At 56.2% G+C, this 22,316-nt stretch overlaps 3 protein-coding genes across 4 annotated transcripts; 1 reads left to right on the top strand and 2 right to left on the bottom strand.

Annotated features, from left to right (window-relative positions):
- Window positions 1–70: 70 nt before the first annotated feature.
- LOC136157427 (chymotrypsinogen B-like) lies at window positions 71–4,182 on the bottom strand. The gene is made up of 7 exons (XM_065919322.1): window positions 4,131–4,182; window positions 3,022–3,125; window positions 2,856–2,935; window positions 2,392–2,470; window positions 1,839–2,019; window positions 794–927; window positions 71–372 (listed from the first exon to the last, which is right to left on the bottom strand). Exons 1-7 carry the CDS (start codon window positions 4,180–4,182, stop codon window positions 211–213), a joined length of 792 nt encoding a protein of 263 aa, XP_065775394.1. The 3' UTR covers window positions 71–210.
- Window positions 4,183–4,610: 428 nt separating this feature from the next.
- LOC136158613 (chymotrypsinogen A) lies at window positions 4,611–7,899 on the bottom strand. Of its 2 annotated transcripts, XM_065920424.1 has the most exons (7): window positions 7,809–7,899; window positions 6,985–7,088; window positions 6,771–6,850; window positions 6,149–6,227; window positions 5,704–5,884; window positions 5,482–5,615; window positions 4,611–4,889 (listed from the first exon to the last, which is right to left on the bottom strand). In XM_065920424.1, exons 1-7 carry the CDS (start codon window positions 7,858–7,860, stop codon window positions 4,728–4,730), a joined length of 792 nt encoding a protein of 263 aa, XP_065776496.1. In that variant the 5' UTR covers window positions 7,861–7,899; the 3' UTR covers window positions 4,611–4,727. The 2 variants fall into 2 exon arrangements, with proteins under 2 accessions (XP_065776496.1, XP_065776497.1); XM_065920425.1 differs by lacking the exon at window positions 5,482–5,615.
- A 7,106-nt stretch (window positions 7,900–15,005) lies between these two features.
- LOC136160849 (chymotrypsinogen B) lies at window positions 15,006–19,603 on the top strand. The gene is made up of 7 exons (XM_065925022.1): window positions 15,006–15,057; window positions 17,061–17,164; window positions 17,282–17,361; window positions 17,463–17,541; window positions 17,803–17,983; window positions 18,868–19,001; window positions 19,442–19,603. The coding sequence occupies exons 1-7, from the start codon at window positions 15,006–15,008 to the stop codon at window positions 19,601–19,603; spliced, it is 792 nt and encodes a 263-aa protein (XP_065781094.1).
- The last annotated feature ends 2,713 nt before the right edge of the window (window positions 19,604–22,316 follow it).

Here is a 22,316-nt window from a genome sequence, read left to right as displayed (position 1 = left end):
TGCATGTGAATCTGGGCCTCACTCCCCATCTCTGTGAAGAAGGATGTAGGGCTGGGCGATCTGCCAGCCCTCTCAGCTCTGAACTCGAGGGTCTTCAGGAAAGGTGGCCACCCTCCCACCCCTCATCCAGCCCAGCGAAGACGCAGAGATGAAGATGCAGGCAGTTTTATTTGGGTTTTACACAGATGGGAGCTGGGGTGGGGCAGAGGTTCAGTTGGCCTCCAGAACTTCAAGAATCCAGGGAATGAACTTGGTGACCCGGGCATACACACCAGGTAAGAATGGGCTACACCGGCTGCTGCCCCAGGACACGATGCCCGCCAGGGTCCAGGCTCCATTCTTCTGGCAGACCAGGGGGCCGCCAGAGTCGCCCTGCAGGAGGAGGCAGGACTGTCCAAGCCAGAAAGAAGGTGCCAGGTTCCAGTGTACCCGGACCTGGCCGAGCCCAGGGGGTGCAGACCAAGGGCACTCGGACCTGCTCAAAGGGCAGCCCCTGCTCTGCCCCCAACTCCTGGGGGGCCTGAGGCAAGGGCTGGTCCTCTCAGCCTCCCGTCACCTATAAAACAGCCTGAAATGTCCACTTTGTGAGCGTGGTGTGAGATTAAACACCCCTAGAAGCCTCACACCACACCTGGTCAAGGCCAGCTCTCACCAGGGGCCTCTGATAGCTCTGGTCCACGCCTTCACTGGGACACTGAAGTGAAGTGAGGGTAAGGAGGTCATGGCAGAGGGGACAGCCCTCCTGGCCTGACCAGGGGGAGCCAGTGAAGGTGGGCAGGGTAGCAGGCCGTACCATGCAAGAGGAGATGCCACTGGCCCCCGCGCAGATCATCACGTCAGTGATCTTGCTGCCCCAGAACTCTTGGCAGTCAGCATTAGAGAGGATGGGCAGGGTGGCCTGCTGCAGCTTGTCAGGGGTATCGAAGGCTGGAAGGACAGAGGGCATGGGGTCAGGGCCCAGGGAGAGGACACCAGCGCCCGCCAGAACCCTGCCCTCCTGCTGCGTGCGCCACCTCCGTCACGATGGTCATGGGTGCTGGCGCCACCTTCCCAGAGTCTGGGAGGCGGTCCCTCTCGGTTCCACGCCAGGCAGTGCATCTGCGCTCGCAGCACAGCTGGTCAAGCAAGCCCTGCCTGCCGGCCCTCCTCCCCGGTCCTCCTCTGCTTGGGGGCGCTGAGGGGACCCTCGAGGGAGCACCTCCCTGTTCTGTCCTTTCCTGGTTGCTTACGGCCTGTTAAAGGACCAGCAGGATGCGAGGAAGAGCCTGAGGCGGCTGGTGTCGGGGAGGGAGGGGCAACCTGGGCACTAGGGCCTGACTTCAGGGGTGCTGGGCGCACCCACCCGTCTCAGTCTACCTCCATGCAGATTAGAGGGGGTGACACTTAGGTGCTGGAACTTAGGTGTTTCTTTGGAAACTGGTCAGGTATATATTGTTAAGCTTCATTTTTAATTTTGCTTGATAGGTTTTTAATTAAGATGCTTAAGTGGACTTCCCTGGTGGCTCAGACGGTAAAGCGTCTGCCTACAATGTAGGAGACCCGGGTTCAATCCCTGGGTTGGGAAGATCATCTCGAGAAGGAAATGGTTACCCACTCCAGTACTCTTGCCTGGAAATGGTTACCCACTCCAGTACTCTTGCCTGGAAAACCCCATGGACAGAGGAGCCTGGTGGGCTACAGTTGATGGGGTCGCAAAGAGTCGGACACGACTGAGCGACTTCACTTTCACTTTCTTTAAAGAAAGGGAAGGTTGATTGTTGCGATTTCCGATTGTGCTCAGGACTTAGCTGGAAGCACAGAAGGAGTCTGGGCCCTGAGCAGTCCTCACAGACACTCACTGTTGTACCGGGTCTTGCCCCAGCCGGTGACGGTGCACAGGGAGCCCGCGGGGAAGGTGGCGTCGGCGCTGGGCAGGCAGACGGGGGCCACGGCTGCGGAGAGGCGGGCGGGCGCCGCCAGCTTCAGCAGGGCCACGTCATTGCGCACGGCGCGCAGGTCCCACTGCGGGTGTTCGAAGACCTGCGGGACGGCGGGGGCTGGGCAGGCCGCAGGGGCGGGGGCAAGGGGGGCGCAGGTGTGCAGTTGGGAGGTGGGGGTGCAAAGGGTGTTGAGGGAACACAGATAAGGCCGAACAGACCAAATTGGGGGGTGGGGTGGCATGTGACATATTTTGCATTTTCCTACAACGAGCAAAACAGCCTTGAGTGTTTGTAAAGGAGCTGTGTTTGGGAAGGAGAAGAACAGAAAGTCAGCCTAGAGAGGTGCCAGAGGGGTGAAGCGGAGCTGCTGGTCAGGGTCCTCAGTCCATGGCCCCCCACCCCCCAGCGCCCCCCTCCTCCCCGCCCCAGCGCTCCCCCCCACCTCCCCGCGCTACCCGCCCACCGTGAGTACCTCCGCGACTCTCAGCACCTGGCCGACCTCCTCCTCAGAGCCCTGGTCGGACACCCCGGCCACCACCAGGTGACCCTGCCTGGAAAGGAAGCCACAGACAGAGCGCAGGCTCATGTCCGCCCCCGCAGAGGCCCGGGCACTGTGCTAGGCCGGCGAACCCACCTGGGCCCCATCATGTGGGGACCCCGGGGCACCCCTGTTCTCCCTGGGCCTCGGTTTCTCTGCCTGTACTGTGAAGGTGGAGGCCCAGACCCGCTGTCCTGGACCAAGCTGGGGTCGGGGGGCCAGGGTGCTGGCGGGGGTGGAGGGTGGCTTTTCCTGGAGACTGTTCTACCTGCAGGTGGGGAACAAGAGCAGCCACCCCCAGCCCCTTGCCCCCTGAGCAGCCCCATGCCCACTCCCTAAGCCTGCTTGGGGCTGGGAGGTGAAGGTGGTCCCTTTGAGCAGGTGAAGTGGGGCCTCACCTGACCCCACAGTGGGCGGCAGTGACCACCCAGTCCTCATTGATGAGGGAGCCTCCGCAGAAGTGGAACCCGGAGCTGGTCTGGGGAGGGGGTGGGAGAGAGTCAGCCTTGCCTCTCCCGCCTCAGCTCCCCCCGTCTAACCTGCTCCTCCTCAGCACCCCCTCACCTGCAGGGACACCTGCCAGGGCCAGGAGCCGGGCACGGCGTCCTCCCCGTTGACGATCCTGGAGAGGCTGCTCAGCACAGGGTCGATGGCGGGGACCCCGCAGCCTGAGGGGCAGAGATGGGGCAGCTGGTCTGTAGATGGTGCCTCAAGGGGGATCAGGGTGCAGACGTGGCTCTTCCAGGCCTCCGTGACACCCTGGCACCCAGAGCTTTAGTCTGCTGCAAGAAATTGAGCCCCCTCCTGGCTAGCTGACAGCTGCCCTTGGACATTCCTGTGGACAGTGCTTGAAGCGGAGGGTCTCTGCAATTGGGGCCCAGGCTCCCCAGCCTGCTGTGTGCCTTGAGGGGAGTGTCCGTCCCCTCTGAGTCCAGGATCCTTTCCCAGAGGCTAGGATGTCCTGGGTGCTCTCATGGCCTCTGAGTCTTCAAGGGGAGCAGATTTGGGTGAGAGTATTACCCTATACTTTGGCCACCTGATGCAAAGAACTGACTCATTGGAAAAGACCCTGATGCTGGGAAAGATTGAAGGTGGGAGGAGAAGGAGGCAGCAGAGGATGAGATGGTTGGATGGCATCACTGACTCAATGGACATGAGTTTGAGCAAATTCTGGGAGATGGTGAAGGACAGGGAAGCCTGGTATGCTGCAATCCATGGGGTCGCAAAGAATCGGACACGACTGAGCAACTGAACAATTACCATAGGTGGGGTGGCACCAACCCAAGAGTGTGTCCAAACCCAGAGGGTGGAGGGGCCAGGCAAGATGGATGGACCTGGGAAACATTCCTGAGGCAGAGTTCACATGGCTCGGTGGCACGTTTGGAGGGCAGAGGAGCCCAGACCACCCCAAGGCTTCTGAGCGAACGGAGGAGACCAAGTCAGGAGCCCAAGGGTCCTCCAGGTGGCAGGAGGGCCCCAGGCCCAGCGGAGGAGTGGGGAGCCAGGTGTAGGTGCCCAAGGAGGGTCGGAGGGGCACCTGGAGGGGTGGGTGGCAGGGGTGGGTCAAGGTACGAGGACTTGGACCCTCCCGTCCCCTGCTTCTGGGGCTGGGGGCCAAGGCAGGGGCGAGGCTTGACGTCGGGCTGCCAGGCCTGCCTGAGCCCTGCACTTACCGAAACTGCTGCCAAAGAGGAAGAAGCCAAGGACAACCCAGAGAAGGGCCATGGTGTGCGGTTCAGCAGGGGAGATGGGGTCTGCCCAAGGGACCCCCAATATATTGCCCTGGCCCACCAATCACAGCCTGCCTCGCCATCCCCTCCTTATCAGAAAACCTTGGGCTGAGAAGCATATGACTGCAGCGCGGGCTTGGGAAAGAGACAGCCCTTGGGGGCCGCTCCTGGGAAGGTTTCCTGGAGTCACAAGTGTGTGGGGCCAGCACCAGACTCCACCCCCAGGTGCCCGCTCCCCAGGGCAGGCCTTGAGCACAAGGAGCCAAGGGTCGTCGGAGAGGACCCCGCAGGGGGAGGCAGGAGGCCAAGGTCCTCCCTCATCTGTGTGCACCCCTTCTGGCCACTCGTGGGAGGCGCACCAACGAGGAGCCCTCTTGGACACCCCCCACCACCTGGTTCAGTGAAGGTTGAAGTTCAGGAGAAGAACAAACTCCCAGAAACCCCAGCACAGGACACAGACACCGTCAACATGTCTTCCACCAGTTTATTGGGGCTACGTAGGAGCAAGGTTGGCAGGGAGGCCAGCGTGAGGCTGGGGGCTCAGTTGGCGGCCAGGGTCTGCTGCACCCAGTCGACGAGAGCGGTGACGCGGGCATACACGCCAGGGGTGGATGTGGAGCACGTGCTGCTGCCCCAGGACACGATGCCCACCAGGGTCCAGGCTCCGTTCTTCTTGCAGACCAGGGGGCCGCCAGAGTCGCCCTGCAGGACAGGGAGGAGGGGGCTTGGAGCTGGCAGCCCAGAGACTTGTGAACATTGTTCCCAGCGCCCAGTCCCAGACTGGACAGCCAGTGGAAGCTCAGCATGTGCATATTAGAGGGGTTGTGAAAGAAACTTCAGCAGCTCCTGTGGTTTGTGCCCCTGGAAGCCTGGGTCACCCCTGGGGTCCTATAACAGGGGCTCAGTAGAGCAGGTTTGATTGACAGGAGGAAAGTACAGGGTGGTGCTGGCCACGGGGCCACCGGGAGAGAGAAAGGTCTGCCAACCCCCCTTCGGGAGCCTTTAGGGCCGCCATGCTCCGCTGCTCACTGCACGAGGTCAAGAGGCGCCACTGCTCAGATGCGGATATCAAGGGCATCTTGTGACATGGCAGCTCAGAGTAGAGGCCCCCGCTCTACTGCCCCTCTGCTGAGGCCACTGGGGGTTCTCTGGGAGCCCTGTCTTCCCAGCTACTCTGGCAGGAATGCTCCGGAAGAGAATGGCAGGCCCTGAAAGAGGGCTGCCTACAGCTTCCATTTTTTCCCTCTTTGCCCAAGCCCTTGGCCTGAACCCTCCCGGGGTTGGGGGGCCCTACCATGCAAGAGGAGACACCGCTGGCGCCCGCACAGATCATGGCGTTGGTGATCTTAGTGCCCCAGTATCTCTTGCAGCTGGTATTGGACAGGAGGGGCAGGGACGCCTGCTGCAGCCGGTCAGGGGTGTTGGCATCTGGAAGGGCAGGGTGGGTGGTCAGCGACTGTGCTCCCCGCCTCCTAGCCAGCCCACCCGTTGTGGCCTCTGGCCACCCCTCACTCACTGGTGTATCGGGTCAGGCCCCAGCCGGTGGTGGCGCACATCGTCCCGGCGGCGAAGCTGTCGCTGGAGCTGGGCAGGCACACAGCGGACACGGTCTGGGAGAAGCTCGCCGCCGTCGACAGCTTCAGCAGGGTGATGTCGTTGTTGATGGTTAACGAGTTGTAGTTCGAGTTCTTGAAAACCTGTGTGTGGGGGGGGGTGGGGGGAGGGAGACAAACAGCCGCCTTTGGGGTCTGGGGAGAAGCCAGGAACTGCAGCCCAGGCTCAAGGTGCAGACCTTCCCTTCCTGGAGCCTCACACACCTGGCCTTCTGCTCTGCTCCATCGTGATGGGGTATCGGGGTGACCGAGGGGAGCTGGAGTGTCTGGGACTTCGTGTGGGTGGCCACTCCCGAGGGACCGCCCTAACTGGGGTCACACCTGGACGACCCCAGAGGGCCACCATACCTTGGCAATCTTCAGCTTCTGGATGCTCTCAGAGCTTGAGCCCTGATCAAACTCCCCAGCCACGACAACATCGGAGGTTCTGCAGAGAGCCAGAGAAAAGAGAGGTTCCTGCTGGAGGCGGGTAGGTGGGGCGTGGAGTGCGCATGTGCGTCGGGGCACAAACACGTGCGAGAGTTTGCGTGTCTTTGTGCGCGTGCTCACAGGGGTGTGGTGTGGGTCGGAGCTCGAAGCTCGGAATCCACTGTGCGGTCCCGCCTGTCGCAAGTTTTCCCCGCGACCCCGGGAGACCGGCAGGACCTGGATTTGCTACACATCTCAATATTAGAACCTGGGAGGCGGGTGGCCGGAGTGGCGGCCGCGGCTCAGGCTGCTGAGAATGCAGGGCGGCCTCGGGGGCAGGCAGGTAAGAACCTCGGGGTTGGGATTTGAAGCCTGCTGGGGGCCCAACTTGGCTAGGGGCAGCCTGCCCTCCGCTCCAGGGGAGACCCTCGCCTGGGAGAGAAGGAGACCCCCGGGGGAGGAGAAACAAACAAAAAGAAACTGGGAAATGGCATTAAAGGGCAAGTCCTCAGTGCTGGAAGAAACCACCCCAAAGGGTTTCCTGGGGACCCGGGGCCCTCACGTGACACCGCAGTGGGCGGCAGTGACCACCCAGTTCTCATTGATGAGGGAGCCTCCGCAGAAGTGGAAGCCGGTTTTGTCCTGGAGGAAGATGGGGAGGGTCAGGGCATCCCTCCCAGCGCATCCCTGGACACCAGCAGCACCGACCCAGGCAGCAGCCCCCTGCCTGGCAGACCCCCCGGTGCCTGCCCCCTCACGCACAGAACCCCCCTCACCTGCAGGGACACCTGCCAGGGCCAGGAGCCAGGGACAGCTTCTTCCCCGTTGACGATCCTGGAGAGGCCGCTCAGCACAGGTTGGATGGCGGGGACCCCGCAGCCTGGGGAGGGAGTATGGGGTGAGGCATGGAGGCCAAGATCTCACCCAGGACCCATGGCCCCAGGAATACCCCAGGGACAGCAGAGGCCAGCAGACCAAGTGCAATGTGGTGGCAGTGCCAGAGGACAGGCTAGGAGGCTGGGCTCTGTGGGTTTGAACCCAGCCCTATCACACCGCCCAGTTTTCCCATCAGCAAAATGGGGATTGTAAGGCAACCTCATAGAGTTGGTATATAATAAAGATGAAAGATGCTTTGACTACTAAGGCAAAGCAGGAACTTACTCTGTGCCTGACACACAGTGAACACAAATTTAAAAGTTTAAAAGGGCTGGTTCAGGGCCTGAAAGAGCTGATGGGGGCCAAGCCACACCCGCCCACTTGCTCATCATCTGAGCCTGCTTGGGAGCCACTAACTCTTCACAGAACTTTCTGGCCCTCTAGAACCGCTCCCCCTTCTTGCACAGGGCCCACCCTCCTTGCACACCTCCACCCTGGGGACCTCACACTGGATGGTGTGGTCCAGTCTTCCCAGCATCCTCATTCTAGAGACATGAGGCTCAGAGAGGGAGAGACCCGCACAGCACCGTGCATGGCTGAGCTAAGAGCAGGGACCCTGGGAACTGCCCCTAGCTTATCTGGGGGTTGGTGGAGCCAGCATCCCTTCCAACAGTTGGTGGAAGGGGAGACAGCCTTTCTGGCCTCTGCCTGCCCAGGTACTTACCAAAGGCTGTGCCCAGGAGGGCGTAGCAGGAGAGAAGCCAAAGGAAGTTCATGGTGCTGCCTTCAGAGAGGTGTGGGATGCCTGCTGCAGGGCTCGCTATTATATCCCCGTGCACCAGGCTGCTATCTGAAGGCCTTGAGGTGATAATCCCTTTCCTGGGCATGTGCCCACTGGATAGGATGTGCCAGAGCAGGGCTGGCATCAGGGCCTGGGATGGCAGCAGCTGCAACCATGGCCGAGTTTGGGCCAGTGAGAAGGGTGAAGGTGGGCCGAACAAGGTGGCCCTCGACCAGCTAAGGGGAAAGGACAGTCAGGTTTCCTCCTCCGGGCCCTGCTTCTGGAGGGGCCCTTCGAGCAGCAGCTAGGTCTGGGCAGGATTTGAGCCCCAGCTCAGTCTCTCATAGTCTGGAGGACCTTGGGCAAGTAATCGAGTTGGTCTGCAGTGGTTCAGCACCCCATGGGCAGTGTGGTCATGTAGGAGGAGGGGAAGGGACCGCAGCATGGTGAGGCACGGGTGACTGGTGGGCTGAGGATGCGCCCCTCGTCTCGGGATGGCCAAGGCGGCTCACTGAAGGCTCGGTTCAGTGCCAGCGGTGGTCACGTGAGCTGTGTGCCGCATGGTTCAGAGGGCAAGCCACCCACTGCCCGTTCACGTGGAGCCAGGCCCCCCCACCAGGCATTGTGCCCTTAGAATTGAGCACATGGCATCAAAAGGCAGGACTGGGCTCAGGGCCAGCCAGGGGGCCCCTGCTGTTGTCCCGGCAAGAGCTGGTAGAGGCTGCACCAGGAGGAAAAGCAGGAGGCAAGGAGGCCTACTTCTGGTGGGCAGTAGGACCCTTTCCCAGCAACTGGGAAACCGGGGGGTGAGAAATTTGAAGGTGAGGCCATCAGGCACAGGGCAAGCGCCCCAAAACACATGAGTAAAACAGTATCTCATGGCTATTTTTCATTTCCATTGCACTGATGACTCTAGTGTGGTGGTTCACAGGTTTTGGCACAAAACAGCTGTGGGGGCCTTGGGCAAGTTACTCAGCCTCTCTGATCCCTTTTGTAAGTATTAATATGTAAGATGGGGATGCCCAGAGTACAGGTCCTACTTCATGAAAAGGCCTGGCCCATCTGGTACTTTTCCTTTTTGACTACCTGTGGGGCGCTTTGTGCTTTCTAAAGGACTGCTATGACAGGAAGGGACGGCCACAATGCATCAGGTGGGAAAGCAGGGCATGAAGCAGCATGCAGAGTGTGAGCCCTGTCCATGTGAAACCCACCACCTGTTCAAGTTCATCCATCTTATCAACCAGAGTTTACCAGGCTTCCGCTGGGACAGAACAAACAAAAGAAAGAAACACAAAGTCCTGCCTTACGAGCCTACGTGGGAAAGGAGTAGGGAACAGTTTGAAAAAAAAAAAACAAACAGTAAAATATACATTACCATCAGCCAAGGAGTTATCATAATCATTGTTGTTACTATTACTAATACCAAAGCAGGAGGCCCCACTCTGAGGGAGACATTAAGCTGTGATCTACCATTCTGCTAGCTGTTGGGTGGGGCCGGTGTCGAGGCACAGGGAGCAGAAGGGCACAGGCCTGGTGGAGCGAGCCCGGACGGCAGCAAGCGCCGGGAGGGCACGAGGCAGGGGAGAGGCCAGTGGCCGCTGGAGGGGGCCCTGGTGAAGCACAAATGCGAGCAGGCAGCCGCCGAGCCTGAGTGGGCTGGGGCGCGGCCGGTGGGAGAGCACGACCGGGGCCTACCCGCGCCCCCTGCACGCGGCTGGCGGAGATCTGGGAAGATGCGCAGCTGCGGGGCGGGCCAGACGGAGCCCTCTGGGGGCGGGGCTAAGGGCGGGGCGGACCGGACGGAGCCCCTGGGGGCGGGGCTAAGGGGCGGGGCGGGGCAAGCGGTGCCCTCCCTCGCAGGCCCCTGAGACTGCGCGCTCTGCCCGCCCCCGCCCAGAGAAAGGACCCCTGAGGGCGGAGTCTACCTCCACAACTCAGACTTTTGGTCTTTGGGCGTTTTCCCTCCGGGTGGAACACCCGTCGCCCTCCCGGCCCCGGCCCCAGCGGTGGGCGCCTCCTTACAGGTCGGAGGCCGGGGCCTCTGGACCCCAAGGTTGTCTGACCAACCCAGTGTACAGTGAAGAGCCTTTTCCTCTGTTCCCTTTGCCGCGAATACTTGTCTGGCCCGTCCCCGTGTCTGGAACCCTGCGTAGACTCCCAGAGTCCAGGCAAACGCCCGGGGGGAGGTACGGCCCCGGCCGCGGGTGGCCTTCCTGTCAGAAGGCCTTCACTCTGCACCTGTTCGCTCGTTGCCGGTCTGTGGCGTCTAGAATGTTCAGAATGTTCAGAATCCGGGCCGTGCGGGATTCAGCCCGCGGACAGGTGTGCCTCAGAGACCGTCCCTCAGGAGAGGAGACGGGGCCCGCCCGGGAGCCCGGTCAGCGGGCCGGGACCCAGCCGCCTCCTGGGGTCTGGCCCCGCGCGGGGTCGTGTCAGGGCTCGGGCCGCGCCTCTGGAACTGAGCCCTCTTCCTCCAGGCGGAACCTCAGAAGGTCGTCTTCTTAGGTTGGGGAGCTCCTCCTCTTGAGGGGGTCAAATCCCAACCCTCTTTACCATCAAAGGTAAGATTTACTGAATACAGTTTGCACGTGGTGAAACGCACAGATCCAAAGTGAACAGATAAGTGCTGACATATGTAGATGATAGTGTAACAAACCCCACAGCCAAGATGTAAAATAATATCATTACTCCCCAGAGTTTCCTCATGCCTATTTCCATCTTCCCCTGCTCTAAGGCAACCAGCAACCACTGTCCCGATGTCTTTCACCATAGATTAGTTTTACCTGTTCTAGAATTTACACTCCTGAAACCATACAGTATGCTGTCTTTGCGTCTGGATTCTTCCACTCTACCAAATGTCTTCCTGAGTGTGTCAGCAGTGTGTTCCTTTGTATTGCTGAGTGGTGTTGCACTTCATAAGTATACAACACTTAAAAAAAAAAAATCTTTTTGAGGTATAGTTGCTTTACAATATTGTGTAATACACCACACTTAAAAAAACATTTTTCTTTTTAATCTTTTGGCCATGCTGCTTGACATGTAGGATCTTAGCTCCCCAACCAGGGATGGAATTCACAACCCCTGCTTTGGCAAGAAAGAATCTTAACCACTGGATCGCCAGGAAAGTCTCATACACCACACTGCATGTACCCATTCTCTTGCTGGGACATTTGGGCTGTTATCCATCTATCATCCCACTCGCTTTTTGCTCCTGGTAATGAAGTGATTCTCAGCCCTAAACACAGGCAGGAAAGAAGTGTAGGTTTCTTTATTTTGCTATTACAGATTGAAATTTGAACTTTGATTTTATTCTGCCAGGAGTCTCACTAGAGAGTCTAACAAAGAGACTTTCTAAAGGTGTAGCGAGGGCTTAGGGAAACCGTAAGGAGATGGAGGTGCTCAGGGCTAAGGTCAGTGGGGCTGGAAATGCAAGAATGATTTACCTGGCCCCCGGGGAGGGTGACAAGCAAGGAGGAGGCTGCCAATAGGAGCTTGGCCTTTGTGGAAATCAGTAAAGACCACCCATTTGAGGACCAAAAAGATTGTTCATTGATAGCTTGCTATACCCAGGTAGTCAGGCAGCATCACTTGCGTTTGGCAGAGACTCAAAGGCGAGCAGCGGAGAGGAAATGCTTTATAGTGGAGAGCTTCAGATGCACCCGTAGGAGGTGTGGGCACAGGGAAGCTGGAGGAGGGCCAACTAGAATCTGGGCATCCTTTGAGACTGATTAGGAGTACACACTTAGCTTTCTGCGGTTAGTCCTAAATTGGATGCAGGGCCAAAGATTAGGGATTGTGTACCTAGGAGTGGAATTGCTGAGTCACATGGTGGCTCCCTGTTTAATCTTTTGGGACTCTGCCAGACTGTTTTCCACAGGAGCTGCACCATTCCCACCAGTAATGTACAAAGATTCCAGTTTCCACACAGCCTCACCAAAACTTATTTTCCATTTTTAAAATTATAGCTGTGAAGGGGTATCACTTTTTTTTTCACTTTTCAAAATTATACTAAAATATGCATAACATGAAATTTACCATCTTAATCATTTTTAAGTGTACAATTCAGAAGGTACAAAGTACAGTCATACTGTTGTGCAGCCATCACCACCATCCATTTTCAGAGCTCTTTGTTTTTTTTAATTGAAGTATTGTTGATGTACAGTATTACATAAGTTACAGGTGTACAATATAGGGATTCATAAATTTTTAATGTTATTTATATTTATAGTTGTTGTTAAGTATTAGCTGTATTTGTAGTTATTGTTGAATATTGGCTGTATTCCTTATGTTGTACAATGTGTCCTTGTGGCTTTTTTTTTTTTTTCCTCCCTGAGGCATGCAGGATCTTAGTTCCCTGACCGTGGTTTGTCCAGGGGTTGACCAGGGATTGAACCCATACTCCCTGCAATGGGAGCACAGAGTCTTAACCACTGGACTGCCAGGGAATTGCCCCCTGTAGCTTATTTTCTACATAGTAGTTTGTGTCAACTCACAGCAGCCTCCGGGCGGGGGGGTGGGGGGGTGGGGAACCCAGAGAATAAATACTTGACTCCTCTCTCCTCCCGTCTCTGGCTTTGACCCCACCAGGAAGCCAGAGAACCAGGGACGCTGTCATGCAGTCTCATCCCTGAAGGACAGTCTTGCTGGAGGCCAGCAGGATGGAAAGGGTGGAGAATAGTTCTGCAGGGAAAACAGAGGACATCCAGGAGCATTCCCACAGTTACTCTGCGTCACTGAAGATGCTTTTCAGGATAAAACACTTGGCTGACAGTAGCTCAACGGCAGAGATTTGCTTTTCTCACACGGCAGAGATCTGGAGGTGTGCAGGTGTAGGCTTTCGCTCAGCACTGGGCGATGGTGTGATTCTGGGTCAGGGTCTTTCCTCTCTGGATGAGGACGGCAGCCGAGGCGCCAAGCACCACCTCTGCACGGGACTCAGCCAAGGATCAGGAAGGGAAGAGCACCTCTGCCTCTGCTGGCTTCTGTTCATCAGAGTCCTCCCCCCTGAGAGCTGGGCTGGGGTGACTTTCCAGGGGAACCCTCCTCGAGGACAAGAAGGGGGAGATGGCTTTAGGCAAGTGGCAAAGGCTGTCATTCCTTGTGACAGGACAGTCACCCTCATCCTAGGGGTGCTCACCTCATGGTCTGGAAAATCTCTATGGGCTAGGGAAGCACCCCCTCCCCTGTAGTGAACACACCCCCACCACACCACCCCTGCCAAGGCCTTATCACTCTTGAACTCTACCCAGTCAAGAGTTTACTTTCCCAACAGGCCTCAGGAGCCAGTGACCTCAGGCTGCTTCTGCTTTCCGCTCTGGAAAAATCCCAGAGGCAAGGAAATTTCAAATGGCTTTGCTACCTGCTTGGAATGAATGAAGGAAAAACAGAACAGCAAATGTTAATATTTCCATAAATTACCTTGGCCTGGAATTCAGTATGGATTATTCCTTATGCTCAAAGCCAGGGCTGACTTTCCTGGACTGAACCCAGCCTGTTAAAATATCAAAAGTGGGTCTTCCCTGGTGGTCCGGTGGTTAAGAATCTGCCTGTGAATGCAGAGGACACAGGTTCAATCCTTGGTCGGGGAACTAAAATCTTACATGCCGTGGGGGCAACTAGAGAAGCATGCGCCCTGCAGTAAGAGCCCGTGTGCTGCAACGAACATCAAGCACAGCCAAAAATAATAATAATTCTTAAAAAATCAGAAAGCTTCAGACCCAGTTATCAAACCGCTGCTGGCCCCACTCCGTTTGCCCCCTGCCGTCTGGGGCTGCCTCCCCCCAGAGACAGGGTTCAGGGCCTCCGTGGGCCTGTCACTGTTCTCACTGGTCGGAGCGTCTGCTCAACAGTGTTTAAGTATTTTGAACATCCTCCTGCAGAAAATTCTAAAACAAAACTAAATTCACAACAGAACTTCAAAGCTGCTGAAGTCCACATTCAGACCTGTAACACTGTCCTGCTTTCCCTGACCAGCTTCTCTCTAGATGCCCGTGACCCTGGGACCACAGAGCCCTGGATGCTCTGGAAATAGATGCGGTTTGCCCAGCTGGATGATTTTCCTTCTCAGACTGGCTTATCGGTGAGACCCAGGCTGGCCCAGGTCCGAAGCAGCAGATGCCTAAACCCTCTCTTGGTTTCTCGGACTCCCCATGTTCTTTTCTTGTTTGTTTCGTGTCTATGTCTCTCACTGGGGTCTTGGCCCCACGAGGGCAGGGGCGCCCTGTGCTCTGTTACTGTGGGTTGTCCCCAGGGTCCACACCAGGCCCTGGCCCAGGGGAGTGAAGGACCTTGTGTCCATGGTGCTGGAAAGTCTTTGACTGACAGCAAACACGCCACCGGCATATTACCTACATTTGTCCTCTTCCCATTGCTCTGTGACAATTAAAATCCTTTCCTTGCTGTTTCCTCAGTGTATCATTTGATGGTGCTAAATTAAAGCCCCATTTTATCTGAAGCTCAAGCTTTATGCAATCACCAGTTTCTTAAGTTGTGAGTTATCACAGGCGGAGAGAATGTGTGTTTGAGGTTAGCAGCAGATACGGGACAGCATGTCTGCCAACCTGGGTGACCTGCCTGTGGCCACCCATGGGGGTGATTCCTTCACGTGCCCTCACACAGGCTCGTGGGCTGGTTTTGAGGTGACCTCTGGATGGCCCAGCATCTTGGTGTGATACTGTGCTTCTAGATGAGTCTCGCATTGAAAGCACTCTTCTGAGAACCCAAAGGCCCCCAGTGATGACCAGCTGGGATTCTCTGTGCCTGGTGCTGGGGCCGCCTGTGCTTAGAAGCTGGGAATCCTCCCGGCGTACTGGGAGCAGAACCCACCGCCCTGTGTCCTGGCTGCCCTGAGCCGGGCCCTGCGGGACCTGAGCTCCCAGCCTGGGCACTGGTCTTGCCCTCAGCGCCCTGGCAGACTCCTGGGCCATGTTGTGCCAGGGCAGCTGCCCTTTTCCCAGGCGCTGGGATGTCTGAGGCTGAGAGCCAGTTCAGGCTTCCGGGGGGGGCTTGGTGCCCTTTATCGCCCGAGGTTCCTAGATAACAGGAGGGAAATGGCTCTCAGGCTGGGTGGAGCCTGTGGGGTCCCGGAGGATATAAAAGGAGCCTGGGGCAGGCACCCCGTATCTCCCTGACGGCAGCAACATGGCCCCTCTCTGGCTCCTCTCTTGTTTTGCCCTTGTAGGGGCCGCCTTCGGTGAGTGCCAGGATGCATTTGGGGCTTCCCAGGTGGCGCTGGTGGTGGAAAAACTGCCTCCCGATGCAGGAAACATAAGAGATGCCGGTTTGATCCCTGGGTCAGGAAGATGCCCTGGAGGAGGGCATGGCCACCCGCTCCGGTACTCTTGCCTGGAGAATCCCACGGACAGAGGAGCCTGGTGGACTGCAGTCCATGGGGTCACAGAGTTGGACACAACTGAAGTGACTTAGCACGCAGGGCCATGGCCGGCCTGGTCTGGGAGGCGGCTTTGGAAGTCCCAGAGCCCCTGAGCGCCTGACGGCCCCGAGCCAGGCCCCGTTAGAGGGCTGAGGGGCTCTGTCTGGAGCAAGCTGGGCCTGGCTGGGAGGGAGATCAGAGGCCTGCCCTGCCGCTTGGGCCTCACACCCAGAGGGGCAGGCGAGGCTTCAGGGAGGAGCGGGGGCCTTTGGGAGCTTCCCGAGCCCTCACACTCTGCACCTGGGGCAGGAAAGGCCAGTCCGGCAGCACGGAGGTCTGGGGCCCCAGATGCAGCTCAGGTTGGGGCCCTGTGGGCAGAGTGAGGGTGTGGTCAAAGAGCCTCCCACGGCCTCCGCCCGGGGCTATACTGCTCTAGGCACTTTCTAAGTGTTTTTTTTTTTTTCTATTAAAAAAAAATAGTGAGAAATAACAGAAATACAGAAAATAATACCACATTTGTACCTTTCATTGGAGTTTACTAAATGTTATCTTTTTCCAGATTTGCTTCAGGTATTTCTTTTTAAAACATAGCACCAAAAAAATAAAAAAGTAAAACCATAGAACCATTTGAGCTAAAGTCCCCTCTTCTCCTTCTCAGAAGGTGATCCCTATTTTGAACTCACTGTGCATTATTTCTGTGTGGGTTTTTCAAATTTACCACATGTTTCTAAATCCACCAGCGCAGTATATTTGTAAAAACTTACATGAACTGTATCATCTGCTACATCAGGTTTACAGCCTGCCTTTCCCTACCTACGTAGTTTTAGATTTATTCCCGCTAATACAGAGACCCAACTCATTCACTTTAATTGCTGCAGAGCACTCAGCTGGGTGAATACATCACAGTTGATATTGAATCTTCTTGCTACTTAAAAAAAAAAAGGGTTGTATTGATGACATGCATTTTGGGGATGAGGGGCTGGTCTGCCCACTCCTTCCGTGAGTGGCTGGTCTGTCCACATGGGCAGGAGACATTGGACTGGACCTGTAGCAAGGCCCATATGACCTCCAGGCGGCCTGGCTGGTCATCAGGGCTGTACCTGTCCCACATTCCTCCCTGTCACTGAGTTGTAAAACCTGTATACAGGCGCCAAGACTCACCTGGTCCTGAGACAGCACATGTGTCATGGACACATCAAGTACACCTGGCTTTTCTCATTGTTTTGTGACAGTTCAAGTCCTCTGTTTCCTGTTTTCCTCAATGTGTCCTTTTACAGCATGAAATCAAAGTCTCGTTTTATTAAATAATTAAAATTTTATACAGTGGAGAGTTCCTGAAATCTCTGGGAATAGAGATTTCAGTGTAAAATGTTCTCCCATCAGCTGTCAGCATTCTGGGTTCCCCAGGGGCTGGGGTTATCAGATTTTAACTTCACGATCCTCCGGACCCCACCAATCTAACAGGTGAGCTTTGACTTGTGAGGTGATGTTGCTTGCTCCCCAGCGTCCTGAGGAAATTGGGTATCAGGGATCTGGGGACCAGTGGGAGGCCTCCCAGCAAGGAAGGGCGGGCCTCAGCGTCCACACGGGTCAGTCCCATGTCTCAGCCTGTCTCCTGCTCCTTCAGGCAGGGTGGCCCTCCGTCTGCATCCAGGGTGGGCTCCTGGGGTCGATAGGCTGTGTGTGGGCATCTTTGAGTCCACAGGGTGCCAGGAGAAGCAGGGAGTGTGGCAGTGGGTTCTGAGTCAGCCTAGGCATCTGAAGTAAAAGCGAGGATTTCTGTAGACCGGCTCTGGGTCTCAGCGCTTCTTCACCCTCCCCAGGCTGCGGGGTCCCGGCCATCCAGCCTGTGCTGAGCGGCCTCGCCAGGATCGTCAATGGCGAGGACGCCGTGCCCGGCTCCTGGCCCTGGCAGGTGTCCCTGCAGGTGAGGGGGGTTCTGTACGTGAGGGGCAGGCACTGGGGGCTCAGCTGGGCAGGGGGCCGCTGCCCAGGTCGGTGTTGCAGGGTCCAGGGCACGCTGACCCTCCGCATCTTCCTGCAGGACAGCACCGGCTTTCACTTCTGCGGGGGCTCCCTCATCAGCGAGGACTGGGTGGTCACCGCCGCCCACTGCGGGGTCACGTGAGGGCCAGAGCTCGGGGTTCTGCTTCTGTCTTCGGCCTGGGGTGGGCGAGGGGAGCACGGTGCATGCTCAGTCCTTAACCACCGCCTGATTCCCCCAGAACCTCCGATGTGGTCGTGGCCGGGGAGTTTGATCAAGGCTCAGAGACGGAGAACACGCAGGTCCTGAAGATTGGCAAGGTACGCACAGGCCTCGCTGGGTGGGCCAGGGGTCAGCCTCGGGGCTGCAGGCTGGGGCTGGGGAGGGGGCGAGGGGAAGACCTTCAGCCCCTTGAGAGACAGGAGCCAGGTGGCTCGAGCCAGTCTCAGGATTCTCACTCTGGGCTCCTGTGGGTCTGTTTGCCCTGAAAAGATTGCCAGGAGAGGAGATGGTCTCCTAGAAACCTGCAGATCCCTGATTTACCCCAGGGCCTCAGCTGTGTTTCTGGGCCTCGCCTGCAGGTTTTCAAGAACCCCAAGTTCAGCATTCTCACCGTCCGCAACGACATCACCCTGCTGAAGCTGGCCACGCCCGCGCAGTTCTCAGAGACGGTGTCAGCTGTGTGCCTGCCCAGTGCTGAAGAGGACTTCCCCGCTGGGATGTTGTGTGCCACCACGGGCTGGGGCAAGACCAAGTACAACGGTGAGCCTTTCCGCCCACCAGCTGGGGGCCTGGGGTGGGGCTCCCTGAGCCCAGGAGTTGCCAGGTGGCACACACATGGTTGTTTAAAGATGTTTTGGTCGTAAATTCATATACAGTCATCAACCTCCACATTTCTTTATTTAAAAACACTCACTTAAAAGCCAATCAAACATGAATAAAAATAAGGTTTAATAATACATACATGAACAGTCAGCTTCTGAAGAAACACCTGAGTTCCAGCAAGTGTCGCCCCTCTAACCTGCATGGAGACAGACCGCCCAGACTCCCCTCCAGACTGAGGAGGGTGGCTGTGTCCAGCGCCCCTGAAGTCTGAACCCGGAGTCCAGTGTCCAGGTCAGATTTAGGCCTGAGTGCCGGCCACAGCCTGCCAGTTCTTTAACAGGACACAAGCACCTAGGAATGGAGGAGGAAATGGCAACCCACTCCAGTGTTGCCAGAAAATTCCACAGACGGGGGAGCCTGGTAGGCTTCAGTCCCTGGGGTCACGAAGAGTCGGACACACCAGAGCGACTGAGCACACAAGTGGCCAGGAAAGGGCAGAAGAGGGAGGTGCTCCCTCTGGGTCCTCCCAGCGCCCCCAGACAGAGGAGGACTGGGGAGGAGGGATGGCGCCTCCGCCCACAAGCAGGGCCAGGCCGGGCGCAGGGGTTCGGAGGCAGGACTTGTTTGACCAGCTGTGCTGGGAGCGCAGATGCACTGCCTGGCGTGGAACCAAGAGGAGCTGCCTCCCAGACTCTGGGAAGGTGGCGCCCAGCACCCACGACCGTCATGACGGAGGAGGCCCACGCAGCGGGAGGGCAGTGTTCCGGCGGGCGCTGGTGTCCCCTCCCTGGGCCCTGACCCCACGCCCTCTGTCCTCTCAGCCCTCAAGACGCCTGACAAGCTGCAGCAGGCCACCCTGCCCATCGTGTCCAACACGGACTGCAAGAAGTACTGGGGCAGCAGGGTCACCGACGTGATGATCTGCGCGGGGGCCAGCGGCGTCTCCTCCTGCATGGTATGGCTTGCTACGCTGCCCGCCCTCACTGGTTACTTGCCCCTTCCCCACCACCACTCTAGTCAGGCCATGAGGCCCATTCCTCTCTGCCATGCCTTACTTAACCTCAGGCCCTGCCCGGTGCCCCAGCGAAGGCAGGGACAAGCACCAGATGTCCCTGACGCGGGCGGGCCCTGACCAGGTGTGGTGTGAGGCTTCCAGGGGTGTTTAATCTCATACCATGCTCACAAAGCAGACATTGCAGGCTGTTTTACAGGTGATGGGAGGCTGAGAGGACCAGCCCCTGCCCCAGGCCCCCCAGCAGTCGGGGGCAGAGCAGGGGCTGCCCTTTGAGCAGGTCCGAGTGCCCTTGGTCTGCACCCCCTGGGCTCGGCCAGGTCCGGGCACACTGGGACCTGGCACCTTCTTTCCGGCTTGGACAGTCCTGTCTCCTCCTGCAGGGCGACTCTGGCGGCCCCCTGGTCTGCCAGAAGGACGGAGCCTGGACCCTGGCGGGCATCGTGTCCTGGGGCAGCAGCACGTGCTCCACATCCACACCCGCCGTGTACGCCCGCGTCACTGCACTTATGCCCTGGGTGCAGGAGACCCTGGCTGCCAACTGAGCCCGGACCTCCTGGCATCCCCACCCCCAGAGTCCCTAATAAAATCCTCTGTACATACGCGCGGTCTGCACATGGCTCCCTGTGTGGTTGGGGCAGCGTGGGGCTGCTGGGTCCCCGTCAACCACCAAGGGGCTGTTACTGCTCCCTTTCCAGGCTGCCAGTACCTCAGCACCCACACACATACACGCTTCTCCCTGCTCAGGACTCCATCCTGGGGTGGAATCCAGATCCTAATTGCTGGAGCCACCTTGACCCATGGAGCATTCTGGAAGGTGGGAATCTTGTCCATCCACAGGGGTGGGCATTGGGAAGCTGGGGAGATGGTTTTCTAGCATCCGTGGTTCCTCACCTGCACGTTTCTGCACGACCCGTGTATACTGATGACACCTGTCCTTTCTGTCGCAGAGGGGCCTGGGGCAGAATCCATGGCTCCAAAGCACTGGGTTTAAGGGAGAAGCAGACAGAATTACGACAGTTCGTTTCCCATTTTATCCTCCACGAGCAAGGCCTACAGCCTCCACCATCGGTCCCAGCACACATCGGTCACACACACACACACAGCTGCTGCCCCAGTTCACATTGTCCTCTCCCAGGTCCCACATCTCGATGTTTCCCTGTAGAGTTCCTGCTGATCTGGTCTCAGAGGAGGTGGCCAGTAGTCCAGGCTAACGGGGCATCTGGGAGGGAATGCCATTGGTCTCCCTGCTGCATTTCCCTGTCAGTATTCTTCCTAATATCTTTCTCCTCCCAGTGAAATTTTAATTGTTCTGATAGTGGGTCATAGTATGTTGAAATTAAGGTGACACACACAATTTAATTAGTAACAAGACAGAGGACAAGCCCAAACAGTTAAACCTGATTTGGAGGATGAACATGTGAAAGGGTGGAAAAGACACACGAGAGAGGAGGGCTGGGCAGAGGAGAGGGCGTGAAGTAAATTATTTAACACACTCCTTAAAGCCCAGTGTCTTAAGGAACACAGAGGGTTTGAGGTGGGGAGACTGCTCAAACTCAGGAGAGCAAAGTACAAGCATTTTATGTCTACATCAGAACCATTTACACACAGATGGATATGGGATGTGATTCGAATTAAAATGATGGAGTAACAAGCACAAGACCAGTTAAGTTCCTTCTTCACTTAGTAGCCAGACCTGTCTTCACCTCTGCCCACCACCCTGCCAACCCACCTCCCGGAGTCTGAAAACCTGAATGCTAGGATAGAATTGCCACCTCGTGGCCCACGTGAAAACTGTGGGGCTGTGACTGGCTGCTGCCTGACTCAAGAAACGTGCGTGCGTGCGTGCGGGCTCGTTCAGTCCTGTCTGACTCTTTGTGACCCCATGGACTGCAGCCCATGAGGCTCCTCTGCCCATGGGGTTTCCCAGGCAAGAATACTGGAGTGGGTTGCCATGTCCTCCTCCAGGGGATCTTCCCTACCGAAGGATCGAATCCAAGTCTCCTGTGTCTCCTGCATTGGCAGGCAGGTTCTTTACCACTAGCGCCACCTGGGAAGCCTGACTTAGAAATGTAATGTGAGCCAAATGGATGATTTTAGATGATGTTATTATAGCCTTTCTAAAAACATCAAAAGAAATATGTGAATTAATTTTACTTATTTTATTTATTTTATTTAACTGAATATATCCAAATAATATCATTTCAATATGTTTTAAAATTACTAATGTTATATTCTACATTCTTTTTCTCATATTAATTGTTTGAAATCCCGTGTGTAATTTGCACTTAACAGCACATCTCTATTAGGATGCTAAATTTTCAAAAGGAATATTTGCTCCATATTTAAATGTCATAAAAAATGGCATTTTAAAAACTAGATTAGCATACCCAAGTAGTTTCCAATTAGGTGTTAAACTGAGAAGTATAGATAAATAAAAAGTTCCATTATTGAGAGTCTGTCCCAGTTTGTAAACAGACCCACTGTAGGGAAGGGTCTGCTTATGGGCCCTGCTGAGACTGCCTCATACAGTATTCTTTTTTTGTTTTTTTACTATTTATTTAATTTTAATTTTTAATTGACATATAGCTGATTTACAATGTTGTGTTAAGTTACTGCTGTACAAAGTGATTCAGTCATGCGTATATACTTTTTCATATTCTTTTCCATCATGGTTTATCAAAGGATATTGAACATAGTTCCCTGTGCTACACACTGGGACTTTGCTTTTTATCCATTCTCTATAATAATCTGCATCTGCTAACCCCAAACCCCCAGCCCATCCCTCTCCCGCCCCCTGCCCCATGGCAACCGCCAGTCTAATGTCTGTGCCCCTGATTCTACTTCTGTTTCATAAATACATTCATTTATGTCATATTTAATGTGATTAATTTATTTTTGGCCTGTGCTGAGTGGTGTGCGGGATCTTCCCCTACCAGGGATTGAACCCATGTCCCTCCAATGGAAACATGATGTCTTAACTGCTCGACCACTAAGGAAGTCCTACGTCATGTTTCAGACTCCACATGTAAGTGGTATCATAGGGTATTTCTCTTTCTGACTTACTTCGCTTAGCCTGTTCAGGATTCCTGTCTGTGTCAGACAGAGTGCATGCTGCCATCCTTTTCTGTCTACAGATGACTGGCCTTCCTGCTTACCTGAAATGTCCGGACAGATCAGAAGAGAGTGGTCGTCATTGACCTGTGGAGGGTCACACCATTCACAGTCATCCATCATGCAGCATCTGTGCCCACAGCT

This window comes from Muntiacus reevesi, chromosome 2 (assembly GCF_963930625.1).
Source record: "Muntiacus reevesi chromosome 2, mMunRee1.1, whole genome shotgun sequence".
NCBI classification, from domain to species: Eukaryota; Metazoa; Chordata; class Mammalia; order Artiodactyla; family Cervidae; genus Muntiacus; species Muntiacus reevesi.
Note: the sequence above shows the minus strand (reverse complement) of the source record. Positions and strands in the feature narration are given on the sequence as shown.